At 41.1% G+C, this 19,617-nt stretch overlaps 1 protein-coding gene across 6 annotated transcripts in view; it reads left to right on the top strand.

The window, feature by feature from the left end:
* Window positions 1–19,562, top strand: part of ENTPD5 (ectonucleoside triphosphate diphosphohydrolase 5 (inactive)) — a 32,957-nt gene extending 13,395 nt beyond the window's left edge. For 5 of the 6 annotated variants that reach the window (XM_058567332.1, XM_058567331.1, XM_058567334.1 and 2 more), the window contains 12 exons: window positions 4,529–4,814; window positions 5,472–5,551; window positions 7,029–7,172; window positions 9,663–9,738; window positions 10,012–10,047; window positions 10,385–10,473; window positions 10,789–10,868; window positions 11,712–11,773; window positions 12,765–12,866; window positions 13,592–13,732; window positions 14,466–14,522; window positions 15,768–16,218. In XM_058567332.1, coding sequence (XP_058423315.1) covers window positions 4,598–4,814; window positions 5,472–5,551; window positions 7,029–7,172; window positions 9,663–9,738; window positions 10,012–10,047; window positions 10,385–10,473; window positions 10,789–10,868; window positions 11,712–11,773; window positions 12,765–12,866; window positions 13,592–13,732; window positions 14,466–14,522; window positions 15,768–16,057 — 1,374 coding nt within the window. In that variant the 5' untranslated portion in view covers window positions 4,529–4,597 and the 3' untranslated portion in view covers window positions 16,058–16,218. Of the gene's footprint in view, window positions 1–4,528; window positions 4,815–5,471; window positions 5,552–7,028; window positions 7,173–9,662; window positions 9,739–10,011; window positions 10,048–10,384; window positions 10,474–10,788; window positions 10,869–11,711; window positions 11,774–12,764; window positions 12,867–13,591; window positions 13,733–14,465; window positions 14,523–15,767; window positions 16,219–18,546 lie in introns of those variants that run through there. The other variant, XM_058567336.1, reaches the window with a different exon arrangement.
* The last annotated feature ends 55 nt before the right edge of the window (window positions 19,563–19,617 follow it).

Raw genomic sequence — 19,617 nt, 5'->3', positions numbered from 1 at the left:
TGTGTCATTTTATCCAAGTCAATCAGTATTGATATTTGCTTAGGGAGGGAACAGAAAAACCTAAATACAATCAGATGTCACCATAGAACTGTATAAGAAAAACAAATTCACTCCTTTTGAAATCTAATTCAGTGCCTCCAAAATCATCCTTTCTCACACCTGCCATCTTTATTCTGGTTTGCCTCTATATTCCAGCCATACTGAACTCTCAGTGCTTAAAGTTCTCTGAATTCTCCTTGTGTCACTTCACCAGGTTATTTCCTACCTCTGATTCAGGACCCAGCTTAGGCCATTTATCCCTTAAGAAGACTCCCCCTCCCTTCCCACCTCCAGCCTTCCCCTTCTAAGATAAGTTACTTGCCCTTATGTCCATTCCTGTAACACCTTGGGCATATTTCTGTCAGAGAACTTACCACAGTACATTATAGCTGTTGGTTTACTTGTCTGTTTCTTCTAGTAAGCTGAAGTCTCCCCAAGAGCTGGGCCTATATCTGATTCTTCTTTTGCATCTAGAAGCTAACACTGTGTCTGATATATATTAGACACTCAGTAAATGCTTATTAATTAGACAATTCAATGCCCAGCTTTCTAAATTCATCTCAAGAATGGAAGCTATTGAGGAGTACTATTAAAGTCTCTACTGTTGGACTAATGTTGTAAGAACTGAATTAGTAGGGAATTAATCTCTTGTGTAAAAACTACACAATTCAGTTCTTAAGCAACTTCTGCCCTATAAGTAATAATTCTACTAGTTGGCACTTAACTATCATAAAAGTAGATGAACGAGATAATCATGTGTACCCAGAAAAAAGGTGGATAAGGGAGGAGTGAAGGATAAAGAAGGGAGTGAGTTAGCAAAATGCCAGGCAGTTGCAAACTAGCACAAAGGTGAATGTGGTTTAGGAAGCCAGCTTGATTCAGAAGGGCTGAAACAGGAACAAAGAGCAAAAGGCAACCAACAGTGAAAGCAAGGATTCATGGGGAACGGGCAGACATGAGCAGGTGAGCACCTAGGTGGGGTCTGGGTCCTGTGGGATTGTGGTCTCTTAGGCTCTGGGTGACGTGGAAGAAGGGAATCCAGAGTGTGAAGCTCTGGGGAGGCTGAGTGGGGAGGATTAGTGTTTACTACAGAGACAGATCTACTGAAAAGATCTTGGAAGGAGTTGGGCATAGTGACAAACACTGGCTGGCACCAAAGTCTCAAAAGAATTGAAGAGGGATTTTTGTTGGGGATTAATAGGAGATAGTGAGCAAGAGATATTGAGAAGATCGATTCTGAAAGGAGTGGATTTCAATTGTACGCTGATGTATACTCCCCGGTCTATAGAAAGTAAACTTGACTATCTATATTATTTTGAGTAGCATATTGACACCTTTGGAGAAACAGTCCTTCCTTGGAAGTTTGAAATCGTGATCTTTCAGTGGATAGGTAATTAATCTCCTTTTGGAAAGAAGTCAGCTATTATATTCTTGTTACATTGGTGAGATCCAGTGCCTGAGTTACTGGATCACTGTTCATCCCTTCAGAGTATTCAACACCTACTATGTGCTAACACTGTTCCAGCACCAGGAACACATCAGAGAACAAAACAGACAAAAATTCTTGCCCATGTATAGCTTACATGGGGGTAGGGGGGAGCAGGAAGTGTGAAAAAAACACAGAAGTAGTAAATTATATAGTGTATTAGAAGGTGCAAAGTGCTATGGAGAAAAGTAAGCAGGGAAGGAAGGTAGAAGATGTGCATGTGGCCAGGTGGGTTGCAATTTTAAATAGAGTGGACAAGGAAAGTCTCACTGAGAAGGTGACATTTGAGCAAAGACTAACAAAGTGAATGAGCAAGCTATGCAGGCTGGAGTCATGTAAAATAGGACTCTTATTCTACATAGTCTGCATTGTAAGCCTTTCTAATACCGTTCTTAAAATAGCTAATCTTAAAGAAAAATGAGATTGGAAGTGGTGTTAGAAGGTAGAGATTGAGAGCAGAAGGGAGCATTTTGTGTGTTCATTCTTTGCTTTCTCTAAAATCCATTTAGTTTTACACTCAACACCTGGTATGACTCTGCAGTTTTCGCTCCATGAAAATGGATATATACTAGTATGCCTTTTTTTTCCTTGAAATCTCTTTTGGGGGCCCGCCCTGTGGCCTAGTGGTTAAGTTCAGTGTGCTCTGCTTTGGCAGCCCGAGTTCGGTTCCCGGGTGTGGACCTATACCACTTGTCAGCAGCCATGCTGTGATGGTGACCCACATACAAAATAGACGAAGATTGGCCTGGATGTTAGCTCAGGGTGAACCTTCCTCAGCAAAAAAAAAAAAAAATCTCTTTTGGAAGAAAAACCAATGTTTGTTTAATGGAAATAGAAGCTGGAGAGGTTTTTCAGAAACCACAATAATAGAGAAAATATGAGTAAGCCCTGAAGAAGCTGCTGTGGAATCAGTCACAGAGATGGAGGAATGCTGGTGACTGGAGAGCCTCTAAATATGCTTCCCAAGGGAGTAAAGGAACCAAGTGTTGAATATGGTTTGAGCTCTGGACAAGTCAAGGATCCATTAATACTCAGAGAATCTGAAAAGGTTGTTTTTGTTTTCAGTTATTTGGATTGATCTCCATGACCAGCCTGTTTGCTATAAAAGAAGAATCAGCCAAAGGGAGTGATTTAAGATATGAGTATGAATCTGGCCAGGCAGCTGCCCTGTTTCAGTGGTTGATTTCTAGGGATGAAGTTTCCTTTGTTAGAGATTCTAAAAGTTTTCCTTTCTTAGCCAGTGGCTCTCATTCTTAACTACAGGATTGAAGTTCAGCCTTGAACAGCGTGTTCAAGCTGATATTTCTAACTCTGCCTTAGTAGTACCTCAGAACAACTCTAGTTATTTTAAATAGTTTTAAATTTCAAATACAATTAACTTCAATCTGCTTTATTTTATGTAAGTGTCACCTCTGGGGTGAGGGAGGCACCTGAGGGAGGCATTTTGAAAACACAAACCCTAGGAGATCAACAAACTTGAGAATGACTGAGAATCCTCCATCTGTACTCCAGATATACCAAGTCTTCTGTTAGAGATAAGAGGATTGGGAAACGGGGACTTTGGAATTAGATCTTGTTTAACCAGTAACTGTGACTTACACAAGAAGACTGCAGAGATGAAAGCTCGATCAGAAGACCTAAAACTGTTTTGAGCAGGGTACAGCGGGGCAGTTAAGGAAGGCTTAAATGTTAGAGGATAGATAGGGCATTCTTCATTAATACCAGGAGAAAATATAGCCTAGAGTAGAGAAAATATAGCCTATCCCGGAGATATTTTTCCATGTAACCTTCCTCTAGGTTTTCACCATCAGCATTTCTAGTCAGTCTACCATAATTTACAAATTCAAAACAAATAATGCTGAGCACTAGTGCTAAGTTTTTTCTTTGCTAAGGACACATTAAGAAATATAGGCAAAAAAAAAAAAAGAAATATAGGCAGTAACTTGCCATAAGGGAGACATTTTCGAATCAGGGAAAAAGAAAGGTTGGCAAGAGTGAAGACTGATTTCTGATCAAGATTTCACCACTGACCCGCTTTATGACTTGTAGCAGGTCATTGACCCTTTCTGTCTTAATTTGCCCATCTGCCCTAGGTTCTTGTGGGAATAACATGGCCTGAAACATGGGCCTGTGAAAGATGTTTTAAAAACCGTGATGATCTATTTAAGTATTTTTAAATTAAGTTGATTTATTTCCTTAAAATTTGGTTGTACGTGCAAGGCATTGGCAATATTGTTGGTCACGGGTGGCAGTCCAATGGCCTAATTTTTGAAGGCTGTGAATACCCCAATGCTAGGGAGTTTATAACTTCTTTGTAACTTTGTAACTTTAATTCAGAAATTGAAACTTCTTATATCAGTCAAAAAGAAGAAAGGGGCCGGCCCGGTGGCATAGTGGTTAAATTTGTATGCTCCGTTTCAGTGGCCCGGTGTTCGCGGGTTCAGATCCTGGGTGCAGACCTACACACACTCATCAAGCCATGCTATGGCAGTGTCCCACATACAAAGTGGAGGAAGATTGGCACAGATGTTAGCTCAGGGACAGTCTTCCTCAAGCAAAAAGAGGAAGATTGGCAACAGATAGTTCAGGGCCAATTTTCCTCACTGAAAAAAAAAAAAAAGAAGAAGAAAGAGAGGGAAAGAGGGAGGGAGGGTTAGTGTATGACCTAAAGACAAAATTGTCAAAATGGAAAGAAGAAAACTAGACTCAACAAGAAAACTAGACTCAACAAGAGGAAACTCTTAAATGTGAGAGCCACCCTACAATTAAACGCAGAGCATGGGAAAATATATTTTAAATCCCAATTTCTTTTGCAACCGGATACCCTTCAAAAAGGTGCTAAGAGTGTATGTCACCCTGGCCTAGCTTGTTGTGCTGGTTATTAGAAATAGAGAAGGAGCACCTTGAGGAAAGAGGTGGGATTTCAATAATGAATGTTTCTTCTTTTACAGATGTAAACAAAAAGGCCAATTGGTCTAACCTTGTGTATCTTTGTCCTATAAGCCACTGCAGGTGTGTGAACAGCACTGCTTCTGCAATAAAAGCCTAGACTCACCACATCTTGGGAAGAGAATGGCCACTTTCTGGGGGGCAGCCTTTTTGACGCTGGTGGCATCCTGTGTTTGCAGCACTGTCTTCCACAGAGACCAGGAGACTTGGTTTGAGGGTATTTTCCTGTCTTCCATGTGCCCCATCAATGTCAGTGCCAGCACCTTGTATGGAATTATGTTTGATGCAGGGAGCACTGGAACACGAATTCACGTTTACACCTTTGTGCAGAAAATACCAGGTAGGTGCAATCGTACCCTCACCAGAGCCTATAAATCCACACTTGAGCGTCTCTTCCCAGAACCAGGTGTGCTGAGAGTGTGTGATGTGAATTACAGAATCTGATGGCTACTGAATGTCTTTCTTCAGAGAACATTTTGGACTATAACTGAACACATGGTTTAAATCAGTGTGAAATTAAGAGAGATCTGGGCTGCCTGTAGTCCGAAACCCGTGTGTCCAAGAAGTATAGCTGTAATTTGTCTTTCCTTTTCTCTAAAGATGGTTGATAATCCAGAGTCCAGAATATTGAAAATACTAGGAGTGGTCTTGCGAGAAGGATCACTACCATCCATAGATAACGGGATGAGGGGACCCTGAAGATTAACTTTCTCAGAATTTCCAGTATTCTATCCTCAAGTTACATATAGAGACCAGGGAGAGGAGTAGGAGCTAGGTGTCCAGCAGAGAAATGGCAGAGCAACTCTCAAGGATTGCTTATCATCCTCTCTCCCCGTACCCAATACTCCTGCAAGCCATTCCTCACAAGTGGGATTACTTGCAATAGCTCGGGGGAATAGCAGGTTAATCTAGTAGGTCATATGATATAGAGCCCAGAAACAGCCTAACTTTTGGTAATCAGCCATCTCTCTTCTGTTTTGTTCCATGGACAAAACAGGACAACTTCCAATTCTAGAAGGGGAAATTTTTGAATCTGTGAAGCCAGGACTTTCTGCTTTTATGGATCAACCTAAGCAGGTGAGTTTTTCATAATTAAATGTTTAGATTCTCAGTGCCTTGATAGCTTTACCACATCACTGCTGTTAAATATCTCATGCTGTTCACAACTGATATTGAGGTCATATGTGAGATCAGTTTTCTGTCTTCAGCTAATCTCCTGGATAACAGTAATTCTACACCCCGAGCTCACTAGGGCTTGGGTGGAAGGAGGCTAGAATAGATTGTGCATGCAAGAATGATACCATCTTTTAAGAGACTGCTCCCTTTGTATTTACTGTTTAAGATTTTGAGTTAAAGCCATCAACTGCATTGATTAATATGGATGCAAAAGATAGACATGAAGTTCTATAAGGTATGAGGTATAAACATGGCAATTAAGGGAATGTAGACCCAATTAACTCCATTTCAGAGTGCTCTGGTATAGAACATAACTATGCCTATACTCTAGAAATTAGGCAAGAATTCAGGATGACAAAAATCTTTGGTAGTAGAGGATGAATGGAGAGTTTTTTCATGACTATATTTCACATTGAGCGCTCACAACATACTACACTCAGTATGTTAGAGGCCACACTGAAATAAAATAGAATAAGGCAAATGTTGAACTTTGGTAGCAGATGTATTGTTCAGTATTACAAGCGGAATCATTAACCAAAGGAAAACCTGATATTAAAAATGGCTTGCACTTAAAGAACTGAAAGAATGTTTCTTTCCTCAACTCACTATTATGAAATGGCAAATGTACTAGAAAATTAGGAGCTGTTGAAAGCAATTATATTATTAGAACCTGATTTGACATTTAGAGAAGATTGTGTTGTAGTTGCTAATAATTATAATGATTAAGAGGCAGCATGTTACCAGAATAGATGTTCACTCAGAGAAACAGTGAACTTAAAATAATGTTTTTAATTTATCATAAATTGAGTATCTACTGTGTACCATGCATGTAGGTACTGGTGATGCAAAAATGAACCTGATGTGGTCTGTCCTTATGGAGATGATAAAAAATGGAGCATAATAACAGTTATAGCTAGCATTTGTATGGCAACTACACACAGTCTGCCTCATATAACACACACAACGGTTTTGTGATGGTATGAGGTTTATCTCCCATCCCCCAGCTGAGCAAGCCAAGCCCCAGGAAACCCCTACGTTAGGCCACAGGGCTGGCAAGCATGTCTTCTAACTCCAAATCCTGTGTTTCTTTCACTATACCCAGTTTTCTGGCCTGAAGCTAATTTATGAGACACAAAATAACAATCAATTAAAATGACCACACTATAATAGAATCATTTTTATTATGACTTAATCAAAGTAAAAGGGATTCTCCTTCTTCAAGGAAGCGCACTTCTCTAGGTTTCTGCTCCTACAGAGCAGAGAGGGGTTGGAGCCCTTTACTACCTCACTCCTATTACTCCCCCAGAGCATGTTGAGGGAATAGACAAGTGCCACTAAATGGACTATTCACTGGATGAGGAGATCATCTCTTTTGAAGGGTGCTGAGACTGTTCAAGGACTCTTAGAAGTGGCCAAAGACTCAATCCCCCAAAGTCACTGGAAAAGGACCCCAGTGGTCCTCAAGGCAACAGCAGGACTGCGCTTACTGCCAGAACAGAAAGCTGAGGCTCTGCTCTTTGAGGTAATCTTTGAAATCTTCTGCATCTTGGATAATTCTTTTTCCCTATATGAATATTTGCTTTATGGGTTTTTAGCCCTTTGTAGTGTTACTGCCACCTTTAGAATTGCTAATGCACTGTGGTAACTCTGGGCTCTTGTTGTAGCTAGTTATTTACATTTTTAAATGTTACTCTTGAATTTATAGAGCTTTTCCTAAAAAGCTTAAAGTATTTCCTGTCCATGATACTTTAATTCTCCTAATTTATTAAAGCAGTATCATAGAAATTATTTTTAATCAACTTTATTGAGGTATAACTTACATAAAATGTATACATTTTAAGTGTATGATTAAATGAGTTCTGACAAATATAGAAGTTTCCTTGTGTTCCTCTGCAGTCAGTTTCTCCCTCCCTGAAACCAGGCAACCACTAATCTGCTTTCTGTCATTATAGATTAGTTTTGCTTGTTCTTACATTTCTTACATTTCATATAAATGGAATCACACAGTTTATATTCTCTTGTGTCTCTGATGTTTTTCTCTCGGCATAAAATTTTTGAGAAGGATCATGGAATTTTAGGTGTGAAAGATTTTTAAAGATCATGTATTTCAAATTTCTTCTTATTCAGATCAAAAATTTAAGTACAGAGAGTTTTTATTTTGCAAGAAACATGTAAACTAATAAGATTTAAATTACATATTGTGAAGAATATTTATAGGCAGAATCCTATTATAACAGAAATCACAGCAGAAAAAGGATTCTGTATTGCAGGTGTGCTAATTCAGTCCTTTTCTAAATCCATTTTCCTTTGACTGTCAGCACAAAGGTCTTAAGTCCCTTATCCAAGGACAAGCTGCCTAGCACGTCTACTTGACAACATGAATCCCAATTCCTTATTTATTTATTCTTTCGTTTATTCAGCATATGAATGCTTACTATGTACTGTGCACTGGTGAAGTTACGGGGGACATAGAGCAGGGAACGAAAAAGACAGATAGTCCCTGCCCTTGTGGAGTTTACATTCTAGTTGCAAGGAGATAGAAAATAAACAACTAAACAAGTCAATACAAAGTATGTCAGGTACTGTACATGCTATGGAGGAAAAAAAGCAGGGTAAGGCTGCTAGGGAATGCTGGTGTGGGTGTGGGGCAGATGCTATTTTAAATAGGCTGGTCGGAGAAGACCTCATTGATAAGATGCATTTGATCAGAGATCTGAGGGGAATGAAGAAGCAAGCTATGCAAGACATTTGTAGGAAGAATATTCCAGGCTAATAAAACAGCAGGTGCAAAGACCTAAAGCAGGAATGTGCCTGGTATGTTCAAGGAACAGTATCCAGCAGGAGGTCACCGAGGCTGGAGGGGAGTGGGTGATGGAAGAGACGTAAGAGATGAGGTCAGAGAAGTTTAAGGGGTTTATCATGTAGGGCCTCAAAGGCCAGTGTAAAGGCTGGCTTTTTCTCTAAGAAGGAAGTCATTGGAGGGTTTTGAGCTAGAGACATCATCTGACGTCTGTTTTAAAAGCACCACTCTGGCTGCTGTGTTGAGAATAAACTGTGAGCAGGAGAGAGGAGTGGAGAGGGCAAGAGCAGAAACTCTCTTTCTGTGTTTATTACTGTTTGCTTATATATCTTCTCCTTAAAAGCTTGTTTATAGATCACTTAACTGGCTTTTCCTGGTTGAAACAGAGTCCAGAGGTCACCACATGAAGTGTTTCGTCCCATCAGGAATGAGAACACCAACAGACTAGAGTTCCTTCTATTCCTATTTGGAAAATCCTTTTCCCCCCATGATAATCATATAAAAATAAGACATATCACCCATATCACTGACCTGTATTTATGGAGAGTCAAGAACGTTTGTGTGAGATCCTCATTCCCATCTCCTAAAATAGGATAAATAAATCTGGATCTGGGGATCTTTCTAGACTCTTGAGGCACCAGCCACGTGCCAAGATCTGACAGGGGACAGCAGAGTACCTCAGCCTATGGACATGAGCTCCTTTACCAGGAAGGGCAAAGATCTGCAGAATTTGATGAGAGAGCAGCAGAAACTTTCCTGTAGCCTCAGAAGCCACTCAGGCCCAACTCTTCCTTACTCTGTGAGTTTATCTGCTCATCTAAGAAATGGATTGGGAAACGGTCCTCCTAGCTTCCAGTGTGTGACCAGGTAGAATTAATCAGGTGTTTTTTCAAAAAATTACAGGACCCTTATTTGAGCTGGCAGGGTCAAATATATGCCCTTTCCTAGGTCCAGCTCACCTGTAAATTTAGATGGTTTGGTTGAGATTTATTTTAAATTCAAAGGAATCCCTGTGTTTTTGTTTTTATAAGAAACCAATAATGGCTTGCCTAGTTCCTTCTCTAGTTTCTTAGGGAAAAGTAATGAGTTCTGCTAAAATTTTATCCAGGGAAAATGAAGAGAATAGTTTTCTAAGCCTTATAAAATACAACCAAAATATGGAAATCTGTTTTATTACCTTAGGGAATCCAGGTTTTTTTCCTTTTTCTCTAGGTAAGAGAGATCTTCAAGAAGTCACCTTTCCTGGTACCAGATGACAGTGTTAGCATCATGGACGGATCCTATGAAGGTGGGAGAGGTGTTGATATATGTTCTAAGGGGAGAGGGGCCAGGGTTAATAAAAGATTTGATTAGAGGAACTGGGAACAGGGATGGGGGTGCTGAAGAAAAAGGAACTAAGTAAGGAGAAACAACTAAGCAAAAGGAATGGGATAGCAGGAAATGGAAGGATGGGGAGAAGGAAAATGTGTGCTTTAGGCATGAAATTTAGAGAGAAGATGGGGCCAGGGAAGAGGGGAAGAACATGCTCTGAATGTAATCTTTGTCTTTCTCTCTTTTTTAGGCATATTAGCTTGGGTTACTGTGAATTTTCTGACAGGTAATAGATTCTCAAGTTTACCTTAAGACCTTAACTGGGTTTCACACATGGTCAGAGACCAAAAACCCCTTTCTTTTTTCCTGTATTGTTCTTTGTTTTTTAAAAAAAAAAAAGGAAAGGAAAGACAGGAAATTTATGTTTATAACCTGCCTTCATGGCCTCAGCTGCAGCAGGAGTCCTTCTAGGTTAGCATTTGCCTGCAGTCCCTGGGGCTGGAAGCAGTGGAGTATTTATGGAATTCCTCCATATACGACAAGAACAGGGGAGAAATTGCAAACACAGGAGTGTTAGGCTGTCCAGGAAGCAGAAGATGTTCAGAGCTGCCTCTCATTCACAGGTCAACTGCATGGCCACAGCCAGGAGACTGTGGGGATCCTGGACCTGGGTGGGGCCTCTACCCAAATCACATTCCTGCCTCAGTTTGAGGTGAGTCATTTATATGAAGGTCTGGTTAGCAACCCACTTAGCAACCATATCATGGTGCCAAGACCATGGTGCCTCATTTTCAGACAGCATCTCCACCATGAATAGGCTTGAATAGAGTCAATTAGTGACTAGGTGAACTTCCCCATGCCCCTTCACTGTTCAGAGCCCCTTTGATTTCCTGAAGCCTTGTGAAGTTAGCAGCTTAATCTGTCTCCTTCATCTCTGATTTTTCGGGGGAGGGTCAGGGATGGTGGTGATAACATCTTCAGTTAATTGCAGATCCTGAACAGTCTTTTTACTTTTTCTGATTTGCAGAAAACCCTGGAGCAAACCCCTAGGGACTACCTCACTTCCTTTGAGATGTTTAACAGCACTTATAAGCTCTATACACATAGGTGAGGAGGGGGACAGGGAGGAATAATAATATTTTACACTGTTTGATTCTCCTAACTTTTTTTTTTTTTAAAGATTTTATTTATTTATTTTTTTCCCCTTAAAGCCCCAGTAGACAGTTGTATGTCATAGCTGCACATCCTTCTAGTTGCTGCATGCGGGACACGGCCTCAGCAGGGCCGGAGACGCGTCGGCGCGCGCCCGAGATCTGAACCTGGGCCGCCAGCAGCGGAGCGCGCACACTTAACCGCTAAGCCACGGGGCCGGCCCTCTCCTAACTTTTCAAAGCGGTTTCATATCTATTATTGCATCTGACCAGCCTTACAAATTCTTTGCCAGTCCCCAAAGGCTTAATAACTGAAACCCAAGCCACTTAGCAAAGCTCAATGACCCAAGAGGTTTCTCTAATCTTGGCCTCAAAAGTATATAACTTAAAGAGTCAAAAGTTTTCTCTAGCGAGAGGACACTCAGAGAAGGTTCAGCCAAAGCTCTGTGCCAACTCTTTTGAGCTTGCCATCAGATGTTCAAAATCCAGCCTTAGATTTGATCACAGTCAGGTTGGGAGATAATGAGAGCTTTTCTGAGGATGGTTCCCAGGGTGGAACCCCAGGAAATGTTCTGGTCTCTGGCCTTTAAATCACAGCTGTGGAAAGTTCTTACTGTGTAGCCTTGATGTGAACTGTGCGGAAATTACCACTTATCCACACAAGATGAATAGGTCACAGAGAACACAATTTCCCTCCCTCCAGAGGGAGACAGAGAAACCATGTTACTTTTGAAAGAGGTAGCTTTAGGCTGGAGAACTTCAGGACAAGCATGAAATTAGTCAATCCTGTATTTTACAGTTACTTGGGATTTGGATTGAAAGCTGCAAGACTAGCAACCCTGGGAGCCCTGGAGATGGAAGGTTCGTCTGGGTACCTGTGCTGGTTGGGGTATGGTGAGAGTGACACCAATACTCAGCTTGCCTTTTCCTTTCCTTGGCAGTGATTGTGCGGAGGAAAGGTTATGCTGACTTAGGAAGCATGTTATGTAATGGACATAATAATAGCAAACTCCTTTTCTACTTCATGAGTTCATTTGTTTTGTATACATTATTAGCCATTTCTAGAATGAGATCTGTTTATATAGGGAGAACAGCCTGTGGCCAGGAGGCTGAAGTGTCTGCAGAAATTCAAGGCTCAAAGAGTAAATTTGGCAGGAGCTTGCTCAAGCCCTTAGTTTTATGTGGGAGGTACAGGAAGCAGCATCGGTCCACTTGCAAGGTGGAATAACTGAGCAACTCCATTCATCTCTTCGCAGGTGGTAGAGGGGTTACGAGCTCAGCTTTTGGGGTCAGGCAGAACTGGGTTCAGTCCCAGTTTTGTGATTTGGGGCAAGTTAGCTAACCTTTCTGTGCCCCTTTCCTCACCTTAAATGAGATTTTTGTATTTAATGCACTTTGTATGGTGCCTGGCTCACAGTAAGCTTTTATTGTGATGGTGATTGTGTAGCATTTCAGAGTTTACAAAACATCTTCAAGTGTATTTCACTTAAGCCTCACAACAACTAATGAGAAAAGGAGAACAGTATTTTTTCCCTTTTTTAGAAAGGAGGGAACTTATTCCACTGTAGGTTTGGGATTTCTTTGAGATGTGATGAAAGCCACGGACCTCTCCACCAAATGCACTTATGCACAAAAATTTGCCTGTAGTTTCAGGGGGTTTACCAACCCCACAAAGCCCATCTATGAACCGAGTTAAGAATTCTTGTTATAGGATGCAGTCGTGGAACTAATGTCATTTGATTTTAAGGCCTAGCCACCTTGGCAATTCTTTTCAACCTTACTGGCTTCTTGTTTGCCTTCCTCTCTCTCTCTCAAACCCCTGCCTCTTACTTTGTGGTCTGGTTTCTTTCAGGGATTGATGGACACACTTTCCGAAGCGCCTGTCTACCTAGATGGTTGGAAGCAGAGTGGATCTTTGGGGGTGTGAAATACCAGTATGGTGGTAACCAAGAAGGCGAGTGATGTTTTTTCACTGGATGAAATTACTCATGGGAAAAGTCTTACGGGAAGCTTTTTGGAGAGCTCAGGAGAAGTTTGTCATGTTGCAAGGACTCATTCCAAATAGATCTTGGTATGCCTCCAAGGAATAAGTGACAGTGAACAAGGCAGGTGTCACCCTGTATCCTGCTCTTTCCCTGGCCAAGTGTTGAGGATCCATTAGAAACCTGTTCTTACCCTGGGTCTAATGCATGAAGGGTCTCTGCCCTCAGCAGGGTGAAACTCTGTTTTAGGTTCAGTTAATGTTTAGCAATTTAAATTATAGTAAAACTTAAAATTGAAGTGATAAGAAGAATAATTACCTTAGGTATTATAAAAGGCATAGACCTTAAAATCAAGGAAAAAACTTGATTTTTCCAGTGAAAGAAGCAGGTGAGCCTTCTGGATACCTCTTATAAATACCATGAAACATAATGCTAGGTAGCAGCTCAAGGTGGGCTGTGGCTGTTTTTGGTGAACACAGGTAGGGAGGGGAGCTGCCACGGAGAAGCAGGTACCTTTCCTCTAGAGAGAAAAGGCTGCAGAAGTTTGCTCATCTTTGTTTGTAACCCTTTGTCCTGAGCCTCAGCTTCTGCTTTCCTTGATCCTCCTGTTGTTTCTTCGTTAGTTCCAGTAGCTTGCCTCAGGTAGGGTCCCCTATCATTTTTCTCACCTTGCCCCTGTGCACCTTTGCCCTGGCAGGAGAGATGGGCTTTGAGCCCTGCTACGCTGAAGTGCTGAGGGTGGTCCAAGGAAAACTTCACCAGGCAGATGAGGTCCAGAGAAGCTCCTTCTACGCTTTCTCTTACTATTATGATCGAGCTGTTGATGCAGACATGATTGGTAAGTTCACTCCAGGTGTCAGTCCAGGGAGGAAACGGGACAAGGCTGTGGTGAGGAAGGGAAAGGGAGAAAAGGAGTATTTGAAAAGCTTTGTCAGAGGTGATCACCCTATTCTTCTCCAGTGCTGGTTGTTAAGTGACACTAGTCACTCAAATGGAAAGGTGAATATGATTTAGAATCTTTTCGAGCTAGAAGATGGCCTAAACAAATATACATGAAGTGTTTTTTATTTTTTAACATTTTTATTGAGGTACAATTGACATAAAATAAAATGCACATATTTAAAGTGTACAATTTACTAAGTTTTGACATGTATACACCCATGAAACCATCACCAAATTCAAGATAATGAACATATCCATCACCCCAAAAAGTTTCCTCTTCCCCTTTTATAACTTTTTTTCTTATCATAATATTAATGATTTTTGTTTAGCTGTGACATTGTATATATGTGATCTGTCATGGCCTGAGATATGAATTAATTTTATATTTTCTAATATGTTATTTTAATGGATCAATTTTTTTTATTGTGGTTATATATAAAATAGATTATAAATAAATAAAATAGACTGCATAGATTATACTGTGGGGATATGTCACGTTTGTTTATCCAATTCTCTAATGTAAATTTTCTTTATTTCCAGTTTTTCATTATTATAAATGTCACTAGGATGTATTGCTTTATGTTTTCTTGAAGGCTTTTGACATCAGCTACTATTCTGTTTCATTTCAGATTATGAAAAGGGGGGTGTTTTAAAGGTTGAAGATTTTGAAAGAAAAGCAAGGGAAGGTAAGTGTCAGTGGCAGCCCTTGAAGGTGAGCCCGTGAGACTGTGCCTGCCAATTCCAGTGACCTTAAAGTGACCTAAAGCGCCAGTCAGCAGACAGCCTCTCAGAAGGCTGGTTTCCTGTCGTTACCAGGAGTTAAAAGCATTAAGTGATAAAGAAAAATATGAGAATATAAGAGGCTCTGGGGAAATGGTGAAAACCTTTTCTTCATTCTACATTTCTTCTTTTTTTTTTTTAAATTAAAATAGTGTTATTAGTTACTGAAACACTGAGCACCAAAATATATGGGACAATAGCCACAGAGGCTTCCTTGAGAAAGTCCATCAAAAATACAAATAGGGCCGGCCCCGTGGCTTAGCGGTTAAGTGCGCATGCTCCGCTGCTGGCGGCCCGGGTTCGGATCCCGGGCGCGCACCAATGCACCGCTTCTCCGGCCATGCTGAGGCCACGTCCCACATACAGCAACTAGAATAATGTGCAACTATGACATACAACTATCTACTGGGGCTTTGGGGAGAAAAAAAAAAGGAGGAGGATTGGTAATAGATGTTAGCTCAGAGCTGGTCTTCCTCAGCAAAAAGAGGAGGATTAGCAAGGATGTTAGCTCAGGGCTGATCTTCCTCACAAAAACAAAAAAAAAAAACAAAAAAAAAACAACAAATAAATGATCTTATCCAGTGGCCCCAAAGCAGCGCCCTGAAGATACTTTCCCTGTCTTCTGGGCCTCAGAATTAATAATATATAAAGGACTTAGTTGAATTAAGCCCCAATAATATATCATAGAAATTCAGCAAATAAAGTAGGGCCCATGTACATTTGAGTAGATAAGATGTAACATCAGAAATGTGCAAGTTCTTAAGAAGCTGCAGTCTTGGGGCCGGCCCGGTGGTGTAGTGCTTAAGTTCATGCACTCCACTTCAGTGGCCCAGGGTTCGCAGGTTTGGATCCTGGGTGCAGACCTATGCACCGCTCATCAAGCCATGCTGTGGTGGTGTCCCATATACAAAATAGAGTAAGATAGGCACAGATGTTAGCTCATGGCCAATCTTCCTCACCAAAAAAAAAGAGGCTGCATTCTTGCAGAACCTGTCAGTGCACAGTTCCAGCCTCTAAGACTCCCAGGCATCTGGGAGATGGAGAATAAAAAATTCTGCTTTGTTTATTCTAAGTCTATATTTAGAGAAAATCATACACCTCTCAGTTGGCGGTAAACTTGAATTCCACTCTTCACTCTCTCTCCCCTTCAGTGTGTGATAACTTGGAAAACTTCACCTCAGGCAGTCCTTTCCTGTGCATGGATCTGAGTTACATCACAGCGTTGTTGAAGGATGGCTTTGGCTTTGCAGACAGCACTATCTTACAGGTAAGAGAGAGGACACCAGAGCTGAATAACAGTCTTCTTATTTGGTGTTGGAAAGTAAGAGTTAAGAACTTGTTTAGTAATCAGAGTGGCTACTGGTGGAATTATGAGGTATTTTTATTCAGACTATGGACAAGGCACTGTGCAAGGCACCACGAATGTGGGAAATTATCTTGATGCAATGGCAGCTTCTAAATATATTACCAGGCAAGCTATCCCAGAGGTCACAGAGCAGAAAGGCTTGCAGCCCAAATTAAGATGCCCAAGTCACATGGTTTATTATTAAATCAATTTCAAAACTCAGGGTGAGAAGCAAGGGGAAAGAGATGGGATAGGTGAACACAGAGGATAGAGTGCAAGCAGTTGAAAGTGCTACAATTCCTGAATCCTGAGTTCTTCTGTCCTGCCTCTCTCTTTACCACTGATAGTATGGTTACAAGTACTAGAGCTGAAGTTTGATCAAGGGGGCATAAGGACAGAAGATGCCTGGGGCCATCACACAAACTTGCTCTATTTGGAGAGGCACAGAGGGAGGTACACTGGCCAGTAGCATTAGCTCACTCATTAGCCCATTAGATGGTTTAATTTGGCAGAGGACATGAAGCACCAGAAAGGTGTCACCAATGAGTGGCTTATTTAAGACCTCATGAATATCGAATACCTTGTGTATATGTAGTATGTCATATAGATTTTATGTGTGCCTCGTATATTTAGTGCCTCTTGAGTCTTGGGTCCCACTTTGTCTTCCTGTCTCTTTCCATCTGTTTCAGTACATGTAGGCTCAACTTTATCTGTAGTAACTTATTTATCTATTCTATACACATCTTATGAGTTTCATGCATTTCATTTATTTTCTTGTCTTCTATATCATAATTGAATAATTGTACATTATAGTTACAAAGATGATTAAGATGTAATCTTTGTCCTCAAACAGCATAGTCTATTAGAGGAGATATGACAAAAATATAGCTATGGCACAAGGCAACTTTGAACTTGAGGGTCAAGTAAGTAGACTGTACTTTGTCTCTGAAGCACGCCCTACCTTCCCTTGTGCCACACTTCCCCTTCCTGTTTCCTCAGTTCCAGATGAGTTTATATTGCCCCATTTCTTGTGTTATACAGATTTCATAAACTCATTTGTACTAAAGTATTTGGATTTAATGTGTTGTATCTGCCAAGAATATCAGTATTTAAAGTGCTTAACACAGAAGAGTTACTTGCCAGTAGAGTCATTATAGCATAGTGTTTAAAGCATGGGCTCTGTTTGCCATCAGATCTGGGTTCAAGTTCTGATTCTGCAAGCTTACTAGCTCTGTGACCTTAGATGATTTACTTCCCCTCTCTAACTTTTAGGTTCCTCATCCAAAACACAGCGATCCTTAGAGTACCTATTTCATAGAGCTGTTATGAAAACTGAGATAATGCATGTAAAGCACAATGCACGTACTAAGTTATTAATATGGGTATTACTATTAGTGTAGGCATTTCACACCATTTGGGGATAGATTTGTGGATAAGAGAGCTCATCCTAAGCCCTCAGTACATACTAAGTTAACAACTTCCTCTACTTAAGCATCAACAATAACCAAGTCACTGAAGGACAATTTTCTGCCATTTCCAGTGCTGGCATGCTTTTAGTCTTTATGATTTCAGTGGCAGCAGAATTTAAATCATGGGTGAACAGTCCCGTCCCAGAGATCACTTCACTTTGGCATCTATATCCCTAGGCTGTCAGTCCAGTCCTGAGGACGGGGGAGGAGCATTTGGTGGTGGGGGGACACTGCCAATTTGACTCAGGTGTCTCAGACTAAACCTCATGATGATGATTCACACGCCATTCTTCCCAGTTTTTGGCACAGTGACTAGACTAGATTGATCAGGTCAACATAGCTAAGTATTGTGTCATAAGAACTTAGTAGTAGAAGGAAAGACTAAAACCAATCCATTGGTTTCCAAACTTTTTTATGTGTGTGGTGGTGGTGGCATCTTTATTCAACAAAAGCTTATGTAGAATGCAAGTAAAACTGATAAAAAGTGGAGCTCTCTAGTTGAAGCAGAGGTAGGGGGCCTGGAACTCCGTCACCATTTGGCCTCCCTTTCTTCTCTGAAGTACTTCCCAGGAATTCCTAGGATTCTGGAAAACAGTTTGATAAACACTAATCTATTCCCCTTGTTATGTAGTTGAGGAAGTCAGGTCTAAACTTTGCCCAAGGTCACAGAACTAACTGAGCACAACCTGGCTTAGAATGCCTTAAATGCCTTGGTTGGTTATTACTAGTATAGCTTAAGAAGATGCAGTTGCTTATAAAGTATGAATTGATAAGTTTAGTATGTTCTTTTCCTATCCCTAAATCTATTCCCAACTCCTATTATATTTAGTTTAAGGATTAGGGAGAGAGTTCAGAAGTCTGTCTAGAAGGCTTGAGTGGGGCCACTTCCTAGCCAGAAGATACAGGGATCTGAGTGGCAGCTCTAGGGGCCATAGGCCATGGCGGGAGGGAAACTTACAGAGAGGGGTAGTGGAAAGCCTCCAAGACTGGCTACTCTCAGTTTTGCCTTGGTTTGGCCATGTGGATGATCTTTGCAGATATTCTCTGCCCATGTCATGCTTACTAGAGTTGAAAATTGAATGAAAATGTTAAAACTTTTTTTCTCCTCCACAACAGCTCACAAAGAAAGTGAACAACATAGAGACAGGCTGGGCCTTGGGGGCCACCTTTCACCTGCTGCAGTCTCTGGGCATCTCCCACTGAGGCCAAGCCCTTCCTCTGAGGCCTGTATTCACCAACAACCTTTTTAAAGGGAGGAGAGAGGATCAGCCATGTTCTAAGCTAGTCTGGGTACAGCCTAGACTGAAGCCCAGCAGCTGTCTTCATCAGGAGTAAGGGGCTTTTGTAGACAGGTCTTACCCTTGAGTCTAGAGATTTGGATTTAATTAATTTTACACATCTAATGTGAACTATTACCTAATCATTCTGTGTGCACAGCTGGCACCAGAGTCTAAATCTTTGAGATTCCTTGTGTGGAGAGCCAAAAGGAATAGCTTTGGAACTTAACCTTGGAGAGCCCAGAGAAAGGTCCCTGGGAACCAAAGAAAAAAATCTCATTTCACCCTTTTGAGTGCCTCATTCCTTTGAACATTTTAATTTTTCTCTTACATGCTAAACTAAGCTGAATGATTTTAATCCCATGACCTATCAATAGCAGTATTTTTTTTCCTCCCTACACACTGCCCTGTCCCACCCTTATGTCCAGCCACCTCCCCCGAAAAAGAGAAAAAATACCTGGTTTTGCTTTTCACGTGTAATTCAAGGGGAAAAAAAAAGTACCATATCTGAAGTTGTGGGATCCTGCTTTGTGCGAGCTCCAATCAGCCAGCTGACAGCCATCCTAAGTTTTAGCAAGATGGAAAGCAGTCCCTAACTGTGCAGATCCCAGTGTTAAGAAAGGCGGCCATCAAGTCTCTAGGGACATGTTTTGGGAGACTGTGGCTGCCTTGTATAAACCACCCTCTTTTAATCAAGTTTTTATCAGTTAATCCTAGGATTAATGAACATGTCCAACCTTACAGGAATGTGTGTGTATTCAGTGCCAATACCTCCTAGCAGGCTAGTGTGTTTATAGTAATTTGTCATCCTAAACTTTTCTTTGTATTTCCAAGAAATAAAACTATAGCCTAGCTTTTGGTCTGTGATGAGAGGCCTGTGTCTGTACTCTTCTGGGATCTAGATTTTGGT

The sequence above is a fragment of the Diceros bicornis genome, chromosome 24, assembly GCF_020826845.1.
Source record: "Diceros bicornis minor isolate mBicDic1 chromosome 24, mDicBic1.mat.cur, whole genome shotgun sequence".
Lineage (NCBI taxonomy): Eukaryota > Metazoa > Chordata > Mammalia > Perissodactyla > Rhinocerotidae > Diceros > Diceros bicornis.
Note: the sequence above shows the minus strand (reverse complement) of the source record. Positions and strands in the feature narration are given on the sequence as shown.